At 51.8% G+C, this 21697-nt stretch overlaps 1 protein-coding gene across 1 annotated transcript in view; it reads right to left on the reverse strand.

Annotated features, from left to right (window-relative positions):
• Nucleotides 1-21697, reverse strand: part of MYO18B (myosin XVIIIB) — a 254335-nt gene that overhangs the window by 212794 nt on the left and 19844 nt on the right. Inside the window, 9 exon segments of the mRNA XM_047697085.1 lie at nt 910-1054; nt 9969-10032; nt 10356-10456; nt 11256-11398; nt 12728-12926; nt 17544-17720; nt 18963-19075; nt 19775-19841; nt 20394-21656. Coding sequence (XP_047553041.1) covers nt 910-1054; nt 9969-10032; nt 10356-10456; nt 11256-11398; nt 12728-12926; nt 17544-17720; nt 18963-19075; nt 19775-19841; nt 20394-21656 — 2272 coding nt within the window.

Genomic DNA, 21697 nt, shown 5'->3' on the forward strand with positions numbered 1-21697 from the left:
TGCCAGGTCAAGGAATATTACTTGAGTTAGCAGGCAAGGGAGAGCCTCAGGAGGATTCTAAACAGGGGAATGGCAAAATAAGCCTATGTTTTTTAGAAAAGAACCCAAGGATCACAACGAAGATAGACTGAGGGAAGAAAGTAGACATTAACAATGAGACTACTGCAACTGTCCCAGCAAAAGAAAAAAAAAAGACTGGCAAACAGTAAGAATAGAGAAACAAGGACAGAAACGCTGTCACAGAGATCCTCTACAGGGCAAGGTGAATAATGATTGGCTAGGGAGGGGTGAGGGCAAGAGGAAAGACCTGAACAACTTGGAAAACCAAGCTGAAGTAGGGATGATCCGTAAACAGATGATTCAGGGCAGGGAGCAGACTCAGGAGGAGAAGGATGGCTGGGTGAGCTTCAGCACATAAGGTGGAGGAGCATCTCCAAAATGTCTAGGTAGAAACACAGCACCCTTATTGCTTCGACTCAGCTATCTCTCAGGTGTTCTAGAGTTTCTGTGCTCAACGCAGCGGCCGCTAGTTACATATGACTATTTAAATTCATGTTAATGAAAATGTAATGCGATGAAACATTCCAACCCTCAGCTGCATTAGCTGCATGTCAGGGGCTCAATAGCCACAGGCAGCTCAGGGCTGGTTCTGGACTGCACAGCTGGAGAACATCTCCATCACCACAGAAAGTTCTAGAAAGAACAATTCTGGTCTACGAGGTTTCCTTGAAAAACCTAGCCCCATTTCCATCTCACTGTGCCTGGTCCCACAGTCTCCCAGAGAACAGTCCTAGAGACACAGAAGATGACAGATGGATCCTTTCCCCCCTCATGGAGAGAAGGGCCTTGTCAGGCACCTGCCAACACAGACAGCTGGCGGCGCAGGTGAGCTCGGCAGGAAGCACGTACCTTTGCAGGCCCCCGCTGCGCCGAGGTGGTAGATGGCTGCCAACACCCGCCAAATGGCTCGCTGCTCACCCTCCGAGATGTCCAGCGTCTCCATGGCGCAGCGGAGCTGGGCAAAGGCAGCCGCCGCCTTCTGCTTGTCTTCAGGCTGAGAAAGGAAGGGAGAGAGGAAGAGGCCATGAGGGTGGAGAAAAGGCAAAGCTCCAACTCAGGGCTCACGGTTGGGGGAACATGCGATTGCTTTATTAGCACAGTAAATCACCCACAAATAGGCTGTGCCAAAATGACACTCAGGGCTCCGAATGCAGGGAAAGTTCTAGAAATTGCTTCTATCTGACTTTGGAGTGCGCTGTCATTTTTATTCATCCGTGTGTTCGTTTGGGAGATGTTTTTTGGTTTGAGGTTCTGCTTGGTACTGGGCTCTGAGGATGCAAAGCCAAAGAGAGCCCAGGACTTGACTTGGAAGGCTTCTCAAGGGAGCAGTTGAAGGAGACATAACTGGGGTCCGGGCAGCGATGGGATCTGCGAGGGAGGAAGGCGCTGATGAATCCCGCCCAAAAGCGTCATAGAGATAGTCACAGAAGGCAAACAAACCTGAGATTGAATTTGGAAGGTGACTAGGCATCACTGACCAATTTAATGCAATAAGTCCGGACAAGCAGAGGGAATGACAGGACCGAAGGAGATCTGAGGACACAACATGGAAGCCTCTAAGTGCGGGCACAGAAGGAGGTATTTTTGGAGGTGGGACTGACAGAGAAGAGAGAGCTCGAGAAGCTGGCAGGTGTCAGTTGGGAAGTTCTCACCCATGACATTAAGGGCACGGGCTTTAAATTTCAGCCCCAACTGGCAAATACGCACACCCATCTGCACTCGCGCACCTGTGGCAGATATCAGTAATCGATCAGGAGCCCGCAGCAAGCCAGTGGGTCCCCGATTCTTCTCAGGACACCACTCCTTGCAGCCGACACCAACAGATCTGTCTCAGCAACTGAAGTGGAAACCATTTGCTATCCACAGTGCAAGTGATGGGAAACTGACCAAGATTTTTAAGCAGGAGGAAAGAGAAAGTGACATGATCAGATGTTTATGGGTTGTAGGGTGTTGTTTTTTTCTTTTTCAGATTTATGATCCCAATTATGTTTGATTGAATATTAAAATTAGTCTGAAACTCCTGCACACACCATCTGGCCAAGGAGACTCAGCCCAGAAACCTGCTGGGCTGTGAGGAAGTGAGCTGGGGACAAGAATTCTTTTGTCACTAATCCACCCGCAGATAATGAGGAACTGATTTGCACTTGGCCCTCTTACAGAGTGTGGGCGAGGAACGGTAGGCTGTTAAAGCTGGCAGGTTCTTGAAGTTTGTGTAACCCAATGCCCAGAGAGGGGAGAACACCAGCCCAAGGTCACACAGCAAATGAATATCAGAAGATGCAGAGCTAGAATCAAGCTTGACTGATTCTCAGTCCAGGCCGCTTGTCCTCTCCACTCAAGCCACTTCTAACTAGGAAAGAAGTCTTGCAAAGATCCGCAACCAATTGGGACGGCGTCAAAGCATGCAGTGACATTGAGAGATTCGCTGGGAAAATATTTCAATTAATAGCAAAAGCATGTTCCACTGATCCATCATATTTCTGGGCCACCACAGGACCACAAAATCCCTAGCAACCAGGAGCTCAACCTAGCAACCACAGCTGCTCCGCTGCAGCAAATGGAGGGAAGGAAGGCATCTTACCAACATGTTCTTGGTTATTTATGAGATTTCAAAGCAGCAGTGAAAGGACACCAAAAGGACAGTGGCAACACATTTATTATGGCTCCCACTGTCAGCTCTGAGCATTTGACTTTAAATTACAGGCGGACTCCATCATCCGCCACTTAGCTCATGTGAAGAGAAGGAGAAACTTTCCCTAAAGCTTAATCTGTTTCTTTTCCTCTCCCTCCCCTCCCAACCCCCCACCCCCTCCCCACGGCTCTGTTGCAATAGAAAATACAGAGAGACAAATGTATCTGTTTCTGATCCAAACAATTAGGATCAGGAAGATGTTTCCAGTGCCTTGAATTTCCAGGGAACCAAACACGCTGCCTAATGCTGGGATGTAAGCCCCTCCTTTCATCCTTCCATCCCAGTCATGCACAGAGAGATCAGTGAAGCTAGTGCAATAAGTCAAGCCACAGCCCAAGCGTCTGTTCACAGGAGAAGGAGTAAACAAAGGGCCGTGTGGCTGGGGCACAGTGTTGGAGAATCACTTGGCAGCAAACAAGAATGAGCTGCTGGTGGGTGTGACCGCAATCCCGAATCCCACGGACCCGGGTTGAGCCAGAGAAGCCAGATACCAAAGGCTCTGCCCCCTGGGACTCCCATCTCTGCAATGTTCAAGCATGGGCCAAACTAGCCTTCGGTAAGACAAGTCAGGTTGATGACTCTAGAATGAGAAGGACACACCTGCGGGCAAAGAAACTCGAGGGAGTCTTTGTCAGAATGAGGCATGTTCTAGGTGTTGATCTGGGGTGTGGCTGCAGGTGTGGATAAGAATATAATCATCACTGAGTTGGAAACTAAAAATTAGTGTGTTGTATACGCTTTATGTCTCACCTCAATTCAAAAAAAAAAAAAAAATTAGGGGCACCTGGGTGGCTCAGTCTGTTTAGCGTGTAGCCTTCTGCTCAGGTCATGATCCTGGGGTCCTGGGATCGAGCCCCGAGTTGGGCTCCCTGCTCAGCGGGGAATTTGCTTCTCCCTCTCCCTCTGCCTGCCACTCCCCCTGCTTGTGCTCACTGTCTCTCCAACAGATAAATAAATAAAAGTGAAATAAAATAATGAAAAAAGAGAAAAGCCAACTCACACCGTGCCCAGAGTTTATCTGAGGCAATCAAAGACTCAAGGTCAACCAAAGACTGCAGGTAATTTAGTGAGGAAAAAAAAAAAAATCCAGAATGCTCTCTCTACATTAGACTGGGCTGTGCTTAGAGCACCCAAGAGATTCCTACAATGCAGAGAGAGGCCAGCTTTGGATTTGGAGGCAGACAGAGACAGATATCCCCCAGACTCTCTGCTCCCCAACACGGTGACTTGGTCCAGATCTCCTGCCCTCATCCTGGGGCTCAGTTTCCACCCCCTGTAGAATGGAAATCGTAGCCCACCCTCCTCCCAGAGCCACTGTGAGGAATAAATGAGTCATGTGTAAAAGCATACAGCATAGTGTCTGGCACAGAGTGGTGCCTAATAAATGCTGGCCCCCGTGCACCGCGGAGTATTTCCCACTGTACCTTTACCCAAGCTGTTCTGCTTTCCCGGACACCCTCCCCAACTGCTGCTCAAGGGCAAGTCCAGCACTCCATGGAAGGTGAACCGGGCATGGCCCTGCCCTCAAGAGGCTCCCCTTCGAGGGGGACAGCCGGAGTGAGGGCAGGGGTGGCGGGAGGGGGCTGGGAGCCTCTGGGGAGGGTCAGAGGCTTCCTGGAAGTAGTGGTGCATGAAGCAGACAGAATGTGCTGGTGGGCGGGTGGGAGGGGGGCGCGGGGAAAGGGAGTGTCTCCAAGCAGAAGGATGAGCGGCTGGGGGAGTGTGGTGCTTAGATCATGCTGGCCTGTCTCACTGCACGAAGGGCAGTGGGGAGCCTCGGGGTGCATCTGGGAGCTGCTCTCTGATGGAACCCAGGGCTACTGGAGGCCTCCCCAGCCGCCGAGGGGAAGCTGGTACGGGAGCACCGTCCTCCCTGAAGCCAGCCCTTAGAAGGAAAACGCTGAACATGCACTTGATTCTCTTGCAAAAGAAACATCCATGCCCACAGAGGTGGGTGAACCTCATGGAGAATGTGGGGTGGACAGGACCGGTGATGACCCGGAGCCTGGATCTCCCCAGAGCTGAGCCGTTCTGCTGCATGCTCAATCTGATCCATTCACACCCTCTCTGGGCACTGGGAGCCATTTAAGGAGGGAGAAGAGGAAACATGGCTTGAGCACCTGCTACACTGGGCACTTCTACTCTATAAGGTAGGTGTGGGTCTCTCCGACTGACAAAGGAGGAAACTGAGGCTCAGAGAGGCCCTTGGAGCCACCCGACTGGGCAGGAGAAAATTCACTACTTGCCAGAAACTCTACTGTCCCCACTGCTAGGAGCAGATGGAGGAGCTGGGTATGGCTCTACCCATTCCCCAGGTGCAAACACTGAGGATAAATGACCCAAGAGGGCATGGTGGGTCGGACCCCAGAGCATGTGGCCTTCAGCCACTACACAGAATCAAGGTGACAGAGGTGGCCAGGCAATAGTGCCAGATTCGGGGTCAGGTCCAGCCCTCCCTTTGCCACATCCAAGCTGTGTGCTCTTAGGCAAGTAACTTCACCTCTCTGAGCCTGGTTACTGCTCCTGAAAGACAGATGTGATAATAATCCCTTTGCTCAAAAGACCATTAGGAGGATTCAAGGAGGGCGGGCTCTGGGCAGAGCCCCTGGCAAGAGGACACGATCTCCCATCTTCCCATTTGGAGACCATTCCTCCACAGTTGACAACTGAGTCATAAAAAATAAATGTGCCTTGGGCCAAAGCCTGGAAGGTAACAGCCAAAAGCACACTGCTGGGAGGCAAAGATGATTATTATTATCACTGCTGCTGGGCACTTAAAAAAAATCAGGCTAGGTTGCAGAAAAATAAATTATAGAGAAGAAGAAAATAATATGAAAGCTTTGTGATTTCAAATATGTCCCAGTGCCCTGACAGATCTCAGATGAGTTCCATTTAAAAGCTGAAAGTGGCAGGAAGCAAGGGCACAGGGCAGGGACCAGGAGCTGGGAGTGACAGTCTGAGTGGAGGTGGAACCTGGGGCAGGAACCAGCCCACAGGGCTCAGTGCTTCCGGCCTAGGCCCCCCTCCAGCTGACAGTCCCCCGCGCCTCATTCTGGGTTCTGCAGCCACACTCCACCTTCCCCTTTGTATCAGGTGCTCCGAGGACCAGGAATGCTGGCCTCACTGCCCCTGGTTGACCTCACTCAGTGCACACCAGACCAGCTCATGCTCACCTCCTCCAGGCAGCCCTCCTGGATATGCCTCTACCCCTCCCAGCCTGACCTCAGCCGACACACACCTCTAATTCAAGCACCTGTCATTCTGGCTTGGAATGATCTGCTACTGTGGCCATTGAGTCCTTCGCGACCGAGACCCAGCTGAGTTAGCTCTCTGTCAGCGCCTGGGAAACCATGAGATCAATAAATACCCATTGATGAGTCAATGTCAATGAGCTGCTGCTGGTTAGCGCCCCTGAATCAGAACCGTGGACACCGAGGTAGACTTTACCCACCCATCGCACCAGCCCCACGGTGCTCCTAATCCCATGTTCAAGGACCCCAGAGGCTAGGCCAGCTGAAGAAGAAGAGCCCCAAACTCTCAAATTCACTTCTCCGGGCTCCTCTGCAATTCCCAGCAAACCACCCCTCCCCAACCCAACCAGCTCCCAGGACACAGGCATTGGATCCAAAGAGAGACACAAGATCCCCAAATCCCCAGAAAATGTCTTTGAAGATGCAGCGGGATAAATTAAATTGCAATTAATATAGTTCTGCCCACCACGGCCGCAAAATTTAAACAATTGAAAAGACGCGATTTTAGCCAAGTTGTGAGGGGGACTGCTCGTTCATTTATTCACTCAACAAACATTTATTGCTGTGTGCCCAGCTCAGTGCCAGGCCTTGTAAAATACATAAGCAGTGAAGCGAACACAGAAGACCTCCATCTTCTTGGACCTTAGGATGGTGGAGAGACAGACAATAAGCAAACAGACAGCGTGAAACATGATGAGAGATTGTCATCAACGGAATCACACACACACACACACACACACGAGCAGTGTGTGTGTGTGTGTGTCTCTCCCTGGACAGGGGCCTGGGAAGCAGGGGATAGTAATACTGGCACAGAGGCCCAGGATGGATGCACAAAGATATTTATCATCTCATTATTATATATATATTGTATATATTTTATATAGAGAGTATATTGCTGTATATATATTGTGTATATACACTATATATGTGTTTTTTTAAAGTAATCTCTACACATAACAGGAGCTCAAACTCACGACCCTGAGATCGAGAGTCAAAAACCCCACCAACAGAGCCAGACGGGTGCCCCCAAAATAAATGTTACATTAAAGATATAAACTAGAGGATAAAGATAAGGTCAATGAGACAAAAACAAGGTGTGGACTGCCAAGGGGCCTGGACTAGGGGCCTCATGGGTCCCTGAAGCCTTGCCCCACCAACTGGTCCCAGGTTGCCATACAAGGTAATAGCGAATAATAATCCAAATCATAATATGATAATACAATCTGAGTGTCCAAGTATTTGATGGACCTCCTCTCATTTAATTTGGGAGCAAGGAGGACCTTAAGACAGATTATGTCAGAGCAGAACTGATCTGAGTCTGTGGGACCAGCTAGGAGGAGGGGGAGACTCAGCCAGGGATGAAGTGAGCTATAGATTTGCCAGTAGAAATGCAGCACATATAGTTCAATTTGAATCTCTGATAAATGATGGGTATCTGATAGAGCAGGAATGCTGGCCTCATTACCCCGTCCAACTTCAATCTCCAGCTCACCTCCTCCAGGAAGCCTCCAGGCCTGCCCATGCAATATTTGGGGCATAATTATACTAAAAAAAAAATATTCTATGTGTGTCTGAAATTCAAATTTAACTGATCATCCTGTAGGATTTTTTTTTTTAGTTTTACTGAGTTATTATGGACAGGTACAAATTGTGTATTTTTAGGTGTACAATGAGATGATTTAGTATAGGTACACATTCTGAAATGACTGCCACAATGAAGTTAGTGAAGACATCCATCACTTCACATAGTTACCATTTTTGTGTGTGGCGAGAACAATTAAGATCCACTCTCCTAGGAAATTAGACGTACGCAATAATCACAGTTAGGAACTATAGTCCTCTTGCTGTACATTCGGTCAGTTACAAGATGAAGTTCTGGGCATCCTGTATATTTGTGTGCTTAACCTGGCAACTTGGAGAGCTCGTACTTAGCAACTCCCATTCTTGGGGGTATTTCCTGACCACCACATGCCCTTACTGAGATAGTACTGGGATCACCCAGCCCCAGAAAACTAGCCCAGGCTGGGATCAAAGAACAGTGAGCTTTCAGATTTTATTTTTGTTCTTAGAACACTGAGGAAAGTTTCCCTGGATACCTGCCAGGTAGCAGAGAGAACAAAGGAACACACTACCAGTTTCCGTAAATCAACTGGTCTAAAGAAAACACCCCCCAGAAACACACAAAAAAAGAAATCTACTTCAAAAGCCTGCCTGACACAGATTCCCGCTGTGACCCATTCCTGTGTGTGCAGACTGTTAATAAAAAGTCAGGCTGAGGAGAGCACACAAGGACCAGAAGCTGGAGCTCTTCTCCTCAAAAACAATCCTCTTGCACACTCAAATGGATACATTTGGCCAAAGTTCATGAACACAAATGGGAAAACCTGGTGCCGGGATAGCCTCTCATCCGGGGCAGTCACTGTCAAGGTCTGGAGTCCTAACAGTTCCCCAATCATGGGGAGACAGGGTCTGGAAGAAAACCATACTGTGGACTCCTGCCAGCAAAATGGGGTGTCAGAGGAAGAGTGGGTTAGCCCCCAGAATTTAAAGATGGAACAGCTACATCCTCTTACTCCTACTGCAGAAATCAGCTCCATGTCAGTGGTCCTTGGGGTGGGGGTGGGGGGTTCCTGGACCAGCACCAACAGCATCACCCGGGAACCTGGGAAGAATGCAGATTCCAAGGCCCTGCCCCAGACCTGCTGAATCAGTAACTCTGGAGAGTACCCAACAATGTGTTGTGTGTGTGTGTGTGTGTGCGCGCGCGCGCGTTTGTGTGTGTGCGTGTGTGTGTGTGTCTGTGTTTATGTGTAGATAGCTTCATTAACGTGTAATTGACAAAAGCTAAACGACTCATCCTTAGAAGGTATAATCTGACAAACTTTGATACATATCCTCATGAAACTATCACCTTAATAAAGACAATGAACATATCCATCAATCCATCACCTCCCAAAAGTTCCTGTTTATCACCCTTTCTCCCCTCCTCCTGCCCCATGCAGTGCACAGACAACCACTGCCCTATTTTCTATCACTGTTGGTCAGTCCACAATTCATAGAGTTTCGCATCTGTGGTGAACTCCTATTCAATCCTCAAAACCCTATTCAATGTCCCTGTAGCTAAGAAGCCTTCTCTGACTGAGACCAAGTAGCTCTTTCAACTATCCTCTGGTGCCCACAGCATCTTGGGCAAGTCTGGCATATTCGTATCTCACACAACTGCACTAATACCCGCATCCCTCTCTCCCAATTGAGTAAAAATTCATGAATGGAGACCATAATCCCAACGCTTACCACAGGCCTGGCGCAGGAGCTGGTGGGAGGTGTGGCGGGGTGGGGGCAACTCAGAAAACAATTGGTAAGATATAGACAAATGAATAAAAGAATAAGCAAACAAGTCAACACCTTGCTTTTATTTTTAAACAAGAGACTACCATCTCTCCAGGTCCTACTCACAGAGCGTGTCTTCCAGGAAGCCGTCCCGGACTGCACCTACCCATGTGACTCACCAGTAATATCTATTTAATTGTACCAGATTGATGGATCTAGGCCAAGCCCTGTGCTCCACGTTTTGTGTACATCATTTCTTTTACCCTTACCCCGACCCGATGAGGCAGATTCTACTGTTCACATTATTTGCCCAAAAAGGAGACAGGTGTTCAGAGAGGTTGGGTCTGAGGTCATGTAGCTAATACGAGTCAGAGGCAGGGTTTGAGCCCAGAGCCTGCACGCTTACCTCTCCATATGCCACCTTCTGGCTCCCCTTACGTGTACAAGTCCCAGTTACCCTACAAGCCCAGGCCCCACAAAGGTAGCCCTTGCATCCCCCACATGACCGGTCCTTGCCAACCGTGTCCCCCACGAGCAAAGGAGAAGAGTCATGCAGGGAACCCCTCCGTCACGCTCCCATCCTGGCCACGGGGACACACACATCCTCACAACCCTCAGAAGGACCTCCTCCTTACCTTGGGCCATATGCCCATGCCGAAGGAGTGACTCTCCGCCATCTGGTGCAGGTACAGCTCCGTCCTGGAAGCAGAGGAGGGACTGGAAGTCAGGGAGGGGCTGCCCACACCAGGGGCCTGGCAGAGCGCATAGTCCTCATGGTAGAGGGCTCCCTGCCATGGTCCGGATGGCCCCAGCGCCTGCGCCAGGTCCTAGTCCCATTTCTGGAATATTCTGCACTCCTTGCCCTTCTGTGGCCCTTCCTAAGTGCCAGGAAGCCCTGACATGAAGAACATAAACCACATATACCCAGGGGACAAGAAGCTAACGTGCTCCGGGGTCATATCTGAACAACCGACCTGAATGAGTTCTGGCCACCTGCAAAGTTCAAAGATGCCATCACTCACCTGAGATCCAGGTCCAACCCTGCCAGCATCTGGGAGAAAACCTCGAAATTGCTTTCTCCTTCTGGCTGCCGGGCCACACAGCTCTTCTCCAAGAGCATTGTCTGCAATAGGAATGGACACGATGTGACTGGCCCGCAGGGTACACCAGACGGCGGCCCCGTTGGGGCGCGCCCCTCTGCCCTGATGCACTCTTGGGGGCAACAGCTCACGGCCGCACTCTGTCAGACACCTCCATGTGGAACCTGCGCCCTCCTTTTTCCCACTGATTCAGAGCCCGTTTGGGGACTTGACTACTGCTGTAGACTCATTCCGATGAAAGCATCCAAAGGTAATAACAATTAAATGGAGCCACTCTCTAACATATTTGTATTTAACAGAAGCTTACCAACCTGACCCAAGTGGTGATTAACAGGGGAACTGCAGGGCTGGGACAGAAAAAGGACTTATTTGGCATCGGTGAGTTTTCTTTGAGTCTGGACATTATCTCAGCTCAGCATACAAACCATCCTTCTAATAACCTAATCCTATTTTCTGCTCAAGCAGCATGTTTGAGGTGGGAAGGGGAGCAGCATGGGTGATCGTGGAGATAGGAGGTTACACACAGCAGGGCCACAGAAGGCTGGCGAGCGTCTGTTTAATTTCAGCTTATGCTTTTAAGAGCCAGCTAATGAGAGGCTGGGTTACATATTTACCAATGAATATTTCATCCCTGCAACATTCGGAGGTGCAGACGGGCTAGCAATGCTCCGGGGTGCTGAGGGAGGATGGGGCCATGGCTTGGGGATCCACAACCATTAGGATACATGCCAGGGTCCCAGGTGGAGGCGTGACCTCTGCTGGGTGGAACTGGGACACTGCAGCACCCAGGGCCCTCCACCCCCGTCCGCCCAGAGCACCCACCTGGAGCTGAGCGGCTGCAACTCGCCCTGTGGCATTGAAGTCCAGCGACATCACCATGGCGACCCGGGTGGCATTGTAGCTGTGGCCAGTGGACACAGAGCCAAAAGCCCGGAGAACTGTGAAGGTAGCTCGGATCTTCTCCACTGTTGGAGGCATGGGGCAAGGCATCACCTATGGCCCAGGAGCTGCCACCCCACCTCTCACAGGACTACCTTCCCTGCTGGCAGCTGCACTGGTCCAAGCCCATCTGGCCCCAAGCCCCAGCAGGCTCCCCACCACCTCTCCAGCTCAGCACTAAACCACACACATTTCACTGCTGCCTGGGCTGTGTACTGCAAGCAGGGTGCAGGAGGAGCAAGACTGAGTCAAGGAGGGGAGACACACAGGGCCAGGATAGATACAGCCCGATGACAGGGGCTGCCTGGGCCTGACGCAGAAGGGCAGAGCATGAACATTCTCAGACCTGCTCTGAGGGAGCTCACAGGGTAGCAGCAGCCTTGAAAAGCCCTCCAGTCTCTCCACAACTATTTATTGGGTACCTACTATGTGCTAGACACTGTGCCAGGCACCTGGGTACAGCCAATCCTGACTCCCACCCCCCAACACATGCACTCACAGCAGAACTACATTTTGAGAAAGCCAAGACTAGTGCCTCTCCCCATTTTATCCCCAGCCCCTAACATGAGTCAGGTGAAGAGCAGGTGATTGATAAAGGCTTGGAACAACTGCAGCGAGACAGCAGCACACACAGTAGTAAGGGGATTTGAATATGGGCTCTGCCTTTGCTAGTTATCTAACTTGGGGCAAGTCAACCTCTCTATGCCTCTGATACCCCATCTGAAGATGGGAATAATCATTGTACCCACATCTCTCCTTAAAGCCTAGCTGACACATCATTACCTCAAGGAAATCTCCACTCGCCACTCCAAGGAAATCCCTCCTCCCCTCTCTTCTTCCTCCAAACCCCCACCTCTCTCCTAACAATCTCTGCTAGCGCTGTGTGCAGAACATTCAAGTTTGGAATATATATGAAGTTCGGTTTCCCTTCTGGTTGTCAAATCCTCATGAGCATAGGCCCTGCCCTTCTGTCTTTACTTACTGTGTTCTCTGTACAGTTGAGCAGGTTGTGCACTGCACAAGGACACCTTTTCTAAGGGGCACATCATTTACATCATACAATCATAGGTTTATGTATTTATTAGGATGATTTCCCAGCACACAGCAGGCAAGCGTTTAGTTCTAACAATGTCAGTATATGATGATTGTTCTGCACATAGCTGTGAATGTCTTGAGGAAGGTTGTCCAATGAACCACAGGTGGCCCTGCCCAGAAGCAAGGACAGGGTCTGCCCATCAATGCTCAGTGAATGCTAGCTGAATGGACATAAGGAGGAGAAACCCAGTGCCCACTCCATTCTCCCCACCCTCCCCCACAACCCACCCCCAACACCTGTCCCCTGGAGACCACTATACCTGAGACCCTGCCATCCACACCACCTGCCATTGCCACCAGGTGCTCCAGGAGCTGCTCACAGCAGGTGGTCTTCCCAGCACCACTGCGGCCCAGGGCCACGATGCTCTGGTCTCTCCGCTGGCTCAGTAGTGCCCAGTATGCCCGCTGCACCAAGGAGCCCAGATGGGCTGGCAGGCCTTCCCTGCGGCCCTTGGGCACCTGCAGGAAGATATCCTAGGCTTCAGTCTTCCCACCCCGCCAGTGCCGAGGGAGCATTCCAAGAGGTGTCCCACCCCAGCCTTGAGCCCAGATTCGTGTCCTGTCATCCTACCCCAGCCTTTTCAGAGGAGTCTTTAAGGTAACCAGCAAAAGCCCAGCCTTGGGGTCTAGTCTTGCCCTGACCCACTGTGAGTCCTTCAGCAGCCTTTGAGCCCACTCCAAGTCTGGATCTCCTCTCTTGCTCCCCAGAGGCTTGTGTTAACTCATTATTGGATAGTACTTGCCCGGAATGAGGCAGCTTGATAAAATGGCAAGATTGATTAGTAATGTCTGCCATGGAAACAGAACGAGGCATGGGGTAGCTAGTGCTATGTATACCATGTATTTGCCATAACAGTTTTAGGTAATACCTTAGATCCTTCACTCCATTCAGCCATCCACTCAGCCATTCATTTACTTTTCATTCAATTAAAAAAAATTACTGAGTGTCTACTACATGTGAGACACTGTTCCAGGCACTGGGGGGCACAGCACTATACAAATCGTGGAAAGGAAAGCCCAACCAACCATGAAAAGATACCATTATATACCTATTAGAATGCCTAAAAAATTAAAAAACTAATTTTTAACACTCACTACCAAGTTCTGGCGAAGATACAAAGCGACTGGACTTCTCATACAATGCTAGTAAGAAGGCTAAAATGACACGGTCACTCTGAAAAAGAGTGAGATGTATGCTCAGCATCCAACCCGGCAATCCCGTTCTTAAGTATTTACCCTAGAGAAATAACTGTGTGTGTTCACCAAAAACCTTCAATGGCACCGGTTTTATTGGACATACATTCAAAATCACTGGAAATTAGGAACAACCATTGACAAAAATTGCCATTTAACGAGGGAAAGAACGTAAGCAGCCATGGCCGTTTGAGCACTGAAAGTCCCTGTTCCAGAAAGCCCCTCCATCCTGGGGAAATCAGGACAGCTGGTCACCCAGTGAGTGGATAGGCCAGGGCACACACGCCATATAAGAACCACGGGCCAGTGGCTGCAGTGACATGGGTGAACATGAAATGCATCGTGGGACGTAGAAGAAGCCAATTCAAAGGTGACTGGCTGCACCATTCCAATGACATGACTTTTCAGAAAAGGCCCAACTCTAGGGACAGAAAAAAAAAAAACCCAGATCAGTGGCTTCCAAGGGCAGGACATGGGAATGGAGGGTGACTATACAGGGACCAGAGGACTAGGAACGGCCCTGTAATTGATGGTGCAGTTGGTTACCCAACTACCCGTGTGTGGATGAAACTTACAGGTCTGTAGGCTGGAAAGGCTGAACCAAACCGTATGTAAATTATACGTTAATGAATCTGACTTAAAACAAAACAACCCTGCCCCATGGAGCTTGCTTTCTGCTGGGAAGAGCCAGATGATAAAGAAAACAAAGAATTAAACTAGATCTCATGGGAGACATTGTAAAGCCATGAGCCTGAATGAGATCACCAAGGAAGTGGGTGTTTAAAGAGGAGGAGACAGGGCGCCTGGGTGGCTCAGTGGGTTAAACCTCTGCCTTCGGCTCAGGTCATGATCTCAGGGTCCTGGGATAGAGCCCTGCATCGGGCTCTCTGCTTAGCGGGGAGCCTGCTTCCCTTCCTCTCTCTCTGTCTGCCTCTCTGCCTACTTGTGATCTCTCTCTCTCTGTCAAATAAATTAATAAAATCTTTTAAAAAATAAATAAATAAAGAGGAGGAGACAAGAGGGGAGGAGACAAGAGGTGTGGGACAGGCACCGGGTCTTGGGGAGGTCAGGGAGACCAGCCGTGAAGGAGGCTGAGGAGGAGGGCCGGCAGGACAGAAGGAAAACCAGGACAGGGGAGACCTGAGCTCAGGAAGGGAGGGTCTGCAGGAGGAGGGGGGCGTGGCTATGCCAAATGTTCTGGGGAGTAAGGGTGGGGCAAGTAAGGGGAAACCAGAGACTGGAGCATTTGGCAAAGTCTGCTTAGTGTGGCCTTTGGGTGGAAAGCAAGAGGCTGACAGGAGGCAGAGTGGTCAGTGGAAAGGGCATGTGGAAAGGGCACACACATCCAAAATGGGCAGGGCAGTGGGCCCGGCTGGAGGAGGACATCCAAAGCTTGGCATGACAAGTAGGTGAATACGGGGCCCAGCGACACCCCATCTACCCTCTCCACTGCCTTAGCAGGGCCAGGGGCTCAAACCCCCACATGGCGGCTCTTCCCTTCACCTAGACCTTTGGCCTGGGGCTGAGGGCCGCCCCAGTCGTCGGCTGGCCTCCCCTCCCCAAGACACCCAGACACAATAATGAGTCCCTGTCCTGACACAAAAAACAGGGCCCAGCAGGATCCCCAGAGCTGGCAAAGGTGGGACACGCCCCCACACTGGCTGGACATGGCCTTCAGGCTGGCCTTCAGGTGGGCCTTTAGGCATGCCGCAGGCAGAAGGTTCTAGGATCTGAATCCCAACGCTGCCTCCCACTCTGGAAACGCTGAAGTTCAGGGAACAGGCTATCCCACCTGTCAGCCCCCTCGGGGGCGGGCGGGGGGCTAGAAGGGGAGGATCCTCCTAATCCAGGCCCCTCTGTGCATAAACAGGTATGCATATGCACACGTGCCTTTCATGTTGGCACATAGGCATGCTCACGGGCACACACATCCAACCGTGGCAGAGGCCACAGTTACACAGAGCTGTACCCGTCTACACTGCACACATTCACACCCATGCTCACACCCACGCACCCTGCGCCCCCAGGCACACACTCAACTCCCAGCCATCCCCAGTGAGAGAGCCCTCCCCGCCAGCGTAGCCCCAGTGCCCGCCCAGCCCATCTTGGGGGTGGCCCCAGGCCCAGGCTCACCACAGGTCACTGCTCCCACCTGGTGGCCATTGGAGGAACCACATGTGACTCAGCCAAAGTGTAGAAGGGGGTTTCAGGTTTGGGTTTGGGAATCTGGACCTTTGAGGGGGTCCCATCCCCATCCCAGAGTAACAGGGGCCTGGAGCATCACCTAACTCCTTACAAGGCATATTCCCAAAGCCTGCACTTTCGGCTTCTCAGCCCAGATTCTGTAAAGAATGCCTCAGTCCAGAACAGTCAGCGAGAATCTGGCTCACTGTAGGGGTCTGTACAAAATCTCCCAGAGGCTTCCAAGGAGCAAGAGGAACCATGCAGCTTCTTGGGAGGCTCGGAGGCCTGAGGCTGCACAAGCGGAAGCATAGCCCTCACAGCAAGGGAGGGGAGGGTGCACAGGCCCCCAGACAGCGGGGCTGGGGAGCACGTGATGGGGTGGTGTGGTGTGTCCTGGAGAAGAGGGGTCTTGAAGGGGGATTCAGAACCACTAGCCCTTTTTTTTAATGGAATTTAGCATCATTCAGGGGCTATGGATAGATTTGTCCCTTGGCCCCCCAAGATGTAGCTTTTCATCCCCAGTTAACAGACGAGAGAACAACAAGGCCGAAGAAAGGTCGTGATCATTCCAAGGCACTCAGGGGGCATTAGAAGCTGTGCTAGAGGCTCATGCTTTCCCTAATCACGAAGTCCTCGCCACGGTGCCCAAGTAAGACCTCCAGCAGGTGTCCTGCCTGCACTAGATCCCATTTCCATCAGCACGGAAGACCGTCTCCCACCTCTGCTGAAGACCCCCTCCCCCAGAAGCTGGCATCATGCTCAGGGGAAAAGCCAGAATCCTTACAGCCATGTGGAAGACCTGCTGTGATCAGTCCCCGCTGGTCCCGGCCTCCCCACTCTCTCCCCAACAATCAGCTGCTCTACCCACCATTGTCTTTGTCAATGGGGGCCTGTCTTCCCCTTCCAGAACGGAAGCACCACAAGGACAGTCTATCTGTCTTCCTCCCTGCTTTTGTCCCCCCATGCCCTGCATGGAAGAGACTCTCCCTCAGTATCTCAGCAGCCTGGGGAACCAGGAGGCTATCTGGCTCAGGTGGCCAGGGTGTGGCTGCAGACATCGCCACAAGGGGGCGCTGAGAGATTGCATTTTCTGGGACAGTCTGCCAAAAACCGGCCATTTCTCCACTTTGCAGGGAGGAAAAAAAAAGGAAAAGCAGAATCAATCGGGGCTTCTGGTTCCCGATTTATGTGGGTGTCTGGAATTCTCGAATGTGCAGTATGGGGTTTGAGGCGCAAAAATACTGGCGGCCTGGGTTTCACCCCCAGCTCTCCCCCTTGCAGAACTGGAGGGCTGGCCCCGCAGATCTATCTCGTCTGCAACAGGCAGCAGGTAAAGGTCCTATCTTTTCAGGGATGTGTGAGTATTAGCTGAGATAGTCTGAAAAGGTACTTGAAGTAGCATCTGGCCCAGAGCTGATATTCGTTCAATATTTCTGTCATGATTATAGTCTTTAATGCCCCTGTTTGTTTCCAACCCTGATTCATCCATCATTCCCCTCTCCGGAGGGGGGCTCAGGTGGTCCTTGGTGCCCACGATGCCCACAATGCCCCAGATCTTCTATATCTGGCAGGATGAGACTCACAGACAGGTTTGCAGGGGGCTCCAGCTGCCCCCTCCTCTCCCCTGAGATGCAGAGGGGACACCACCCCACCCGTCAGGCGCCCTTGCCTTGCCCGTGTCCCCATGGTCCTGCTTACCTTGCCTGCAGAGGGCGCTGGGGACCCTGGGGACTGGAGGACGATCAGGTCTGGCCCCTTGAAGGTGTGGGGCAGCTGCGCCCGGTAGCGGTGGAGAAGTGTGTTCAGGACACTCGATTCATTGATACTGACCAGGGAGGCCAGGTCCTCAGCCTGGTCCAGCTCAGGGGGGTTGGCCTGTGAAGCATCACGCAAAGTGTCCTGTGGGCCTCCATACTACTGCCATCACCCCTACACACACACACGCACGCACACACACACGCACACATGCACGCTCGCACGCACACACGGTCCCAGTGACCCTCTCCCTGGAGAGCTGTTTCCCTCAGACCAGGACAGAAAGTGAGGACTCTGGAGAGAGAGAAACAGAACCATACAAATGAAATAAGGACAACCCTGCCATCACTGCCCAGGGAGGGGAGAGGCTCCAAAGAGAGCCAGCAAGATTAGGACAGCCTCCCGTGTCTCAAACACCACAAGAAGGGGGTTGTTCCAGAGAAAGCAAGTGTGCGTGCCTATTACTCCTTCTCTGGGTCTTGCCAGGGAGTCCTGCAGGTGCTCTGTGAGACTCGGGGATGAAGGCCAGTGGCCAAACAGCCCCATTTCTCTGATAGCCCATCACGCATTGATCCTTTGGAAATATGCCCAAATTCTTCCGGAAGCAAGGGATGACTATAGCTTCTCCTTGGGGCAGCCATTCTAAAAGCCTTCCTACTATTCTTTCCAGCTTCAGAGAGTTTTCTGGGCCCAGTGCTCTGGAGTTTGGGTTAAGCCTGGGCTCCTTGCAGGTCAGCGGACACGGGCCCACTACAAATTGTAAATACCAGCAGGAGTAGAGGTCCTGGGGCCGGCAGAGGGCAGAAAAGGAGGAATAATGAATGAGACCCAGAAGGAGCTGCTGGAAGAAACATCTTCTTGAGAGGTGGAAGAGGACTAGGACAGGACCCTTTTTCCCCATCATTAGACTCTAAATCTCAAAAAGATTTATGGTGTATTACAAAAATTATACGAAATGTAGTTGGGCTTCTCAACCAAAAGAGAAGTTAATACCCCCAAATAGTAGGCCATTGAAACCTAAGCTATAGCTGCACATTTGGCTCTGAGTTCCCTGGCAGCCAGGGTGAAAAGGGAAACATGCATTGTAGTACGATTTGCAATGTCCATAAAACGAAAGCAAGCACTTTCTTGTATCAAGCAGAACTCCCAGTTCTGACACACATGTCTGTTCTTGTGTCCTCGCTAAGAGAACACTGGGATAGAGCAATGACCCCATGACAATATACTGGGAGGAGAGCAACAGAGGTCAATGATGGTTTTCCTTACCACTCCCTCCAGCATGTGCAGTCAGTTACAGGACCTCTCTTGCAGGGCTGGGGAAAGAAGGTGTGGAACAGGCGGGGAGGGGGATGTAGGGCTCACCCTATGAACATGCTCCTCGTCCACCTCGGTGATGGTTTTGTCAGCATCGATGAGAAGTCGTACCCTTCCTGCCGGCAGGTCAGCTGTTCCCTCATCTGGCTTCAGCACAGTTCCTGGTGACAGCCCAGAGAGAGAGAGAGAGAGAGAAAGGCTCTAAGCCGAATGGTCAGACCACAGAGCTTATAGAAGGATCAAATTATGACCCTGAACCTTTTGAGGACAGAAGCTGAGTCTGGGTCACTTGGGCTTTCATCATCTGGCTCAGTGCCAGGCTCAGGGTAGACATCCTGATACTGAGGTGCACTGACCCATCTTGTATCTAGACTTGGGAGGGGAGACAATGCCATACGGGCTGCCACTTCCCATTCCAGGGTCCATGGCAGACATCACTAATCAATCACTCTGCACAGCTGTGTTCTGACGGGGACGCATAATTGCTTCTCAGTAGAGTGTGGTCACAACAAATTGACAAAAGTGGGCTCGTGAGGGGAAATCTCTTTGGCCATTTGCACTATGCCTCATTGCCTCAAGGAACCCTAGAGGAGACAAACAATGCTCAGGGCATTAGTGACTCCGTTAAATAATGAATTCCCGAGGGGCAATTGCCTTTGGAACGATCAGCTGCGTGGGTCAAATGACACTCAACTCTTCCCAATCCAAAAGCCACAGACTCCTATCCTATACTTGCCCCTCCCTTCCTGCACCCACCCTCCCCGCAAACTGTGATTTAGCAAATATGACTAGCAGTGAAGGGGACGTGAGAAGAAAATACTTAGACCCTCCCCTACTTAGGTGCTAATACCCCTGATTACCAAGAGTAAATCCATCCTTCTGAACCAGCCAGACTTTCTCTGCCTCATACCATCTGTCCTCGGGAGCCTGAGAGCAAAGATCACATAAATCAGACCAAGAGGACACTGCCCGCCCCACCCCCCAACACCGAGTCAGCAGAGAACCTTTTACATGGGAGTTTCTCACTGTGTGATCTGGGACCACTGAAATCAGAATTTCCCCAAGGGAGAGCAAGGAGGGGGCTGTTTATTTGCAGGGAAATGCACTGGCCCTATCCCTGGCCTTTTGAATGGAGGCTCTGAGGCACGGCCCAGGAATCTGCATTTTGAGCACTCTACAATTTGCACAACCCCAAGTTTGAGAAATACCATGTGACACCATGAGTGGACATCTCCCACCCTTGGGACCGCCTTCATGCTTCCTCCAGGACAGGGATAATGGGGGCCTCCAGACCCCAGCATATCGAAGCGTATCGAAGAGGAAGTGCTATGCCCTCTTCTTGAGTGGGTCGTCCCTCTCCAATTCCCTGTCCATCTCTTAACCTGCCATATTCACCCCCAGGGGCAGGTCTTTCCCATCCCTCTCTCTCTGGAGGGCCCCTCTTGCCCCGCCCCACCCGCCGGGGCTGCAGTCCCTCACCTGATCCGAGTCTTTGCTCCCCTCTGGCCGGTCTGGCCCCTCTTCACTCTCCTTCTGAGTCTGAGGCCTTTCTGCCTGGCCCTCCGGAGCAGAGAGTCTGGGTCCTTCCGGCTCCGTCTCCAGGGCCTCGGCCCCATCGTCTGCTCCCACACAGGACTCCCCAGCTTTCTGCCCTCTGCTTTCCGGCTGGCCCTCCTTCCCAGCAGGCACTGGGGTCTCTCTGCCTGCACCCACCTCCTCGGGGGCTGTACGACCCTTCTCTGTTTTCCCCCCAGCTTTACCTGCCTCTCCAGACTCACCCTGAGGTTGCCCTTTCTTGACTACCTTAGCCTGGGGCTCCACTGCCTTCCCAGGCACACTCTGAGACTCCCCCACTTTCTCTACCTTTCCAGGAGCTTCCCCCACCTTCCCTGACAGCCCCTGCCGTTGGCTCACTTTGTTCTCCTTGCTCTGTGGTTCCTCTGTCTTCTCTGACTTTCTTGGGAGCATACCTTCTTTGTCCTTCTTACTCTGGGAACCGTCCCACTTGCTCCTTCTGCCCAGGGAAACTCCCCACTTTCTCACCTGGATTTGGGCTCCAGCCCCCTTCCCTTCACCCTGCTCCTTGGAGAGATTTCCCTTTGCCATCTTGTTTGGGGGGTCCCCTCCCCCTTTCTCTGCTGTCTCCTGCCTCTCCCCTTCGCATGGCCCCTCTCTCCCCTGGACCTCACCCCCTTTCAGCCCTTTGGTCTGGGGGGCCCCGCCACCTTTCTTCCCTGCACTTTGTTTAGTTGGTAGCACCTTTCCTGGGTCCCCAATACCCTCAGTCTGAGTCTTCTCAGCCTTTGGGGCTGCGTCCTTAGTGCCATCCTGGGGACCACGAGGAGTCCCAGGAGTCCCTCCCTTTTTTTCCCCTCCAGGGTCTGTGGCCGGGGGTGCGGTCTTGCAGGTGGGAGCATCAGGGGGCTGGGTCCGCTGCTCTGGCTTGGCTGAGTCTGGGTCCAGCTTGGCCACCATCAGCAGCACGTCACCCCTCCGCACACCTCTCTTGAAGGGCAGGGGTTTTTTGGCCGGTGTCCCCCCGGTGCCAGATTCCTGAGGCTTCTCGCCATTGATGCTGGTCATTGGCACGGGGTCTGTGGGGCTGACCCCCTCGGTCTCCTTGGCCGGAATGTTGGAGTTCTGCGGAGAGCTTGACTGGTTGCCTTGGCTAATTTGCTGGTTTCCGGATTTGGTGCCACTGTTGGACCTGCTCTTGGGTTGGCTAGTGGAAATTTCTGGGGTCTAGGAGAGAGAAGCCACAACCACACTTAGCTCCTTGCTGA

Source organism: Lutra lutra, chromosome 12, assembly GCF_902655055.1.
Source record: "Lutra lutra chromosome 12, mLutLut1.2, whole genome shotgun sequence".
Lineage (NCBI taxonomy): Eukaryota > Metazoa > Chordata > Mammalia > Carnivora > Mustelidae > Lutra > Lutra lutra.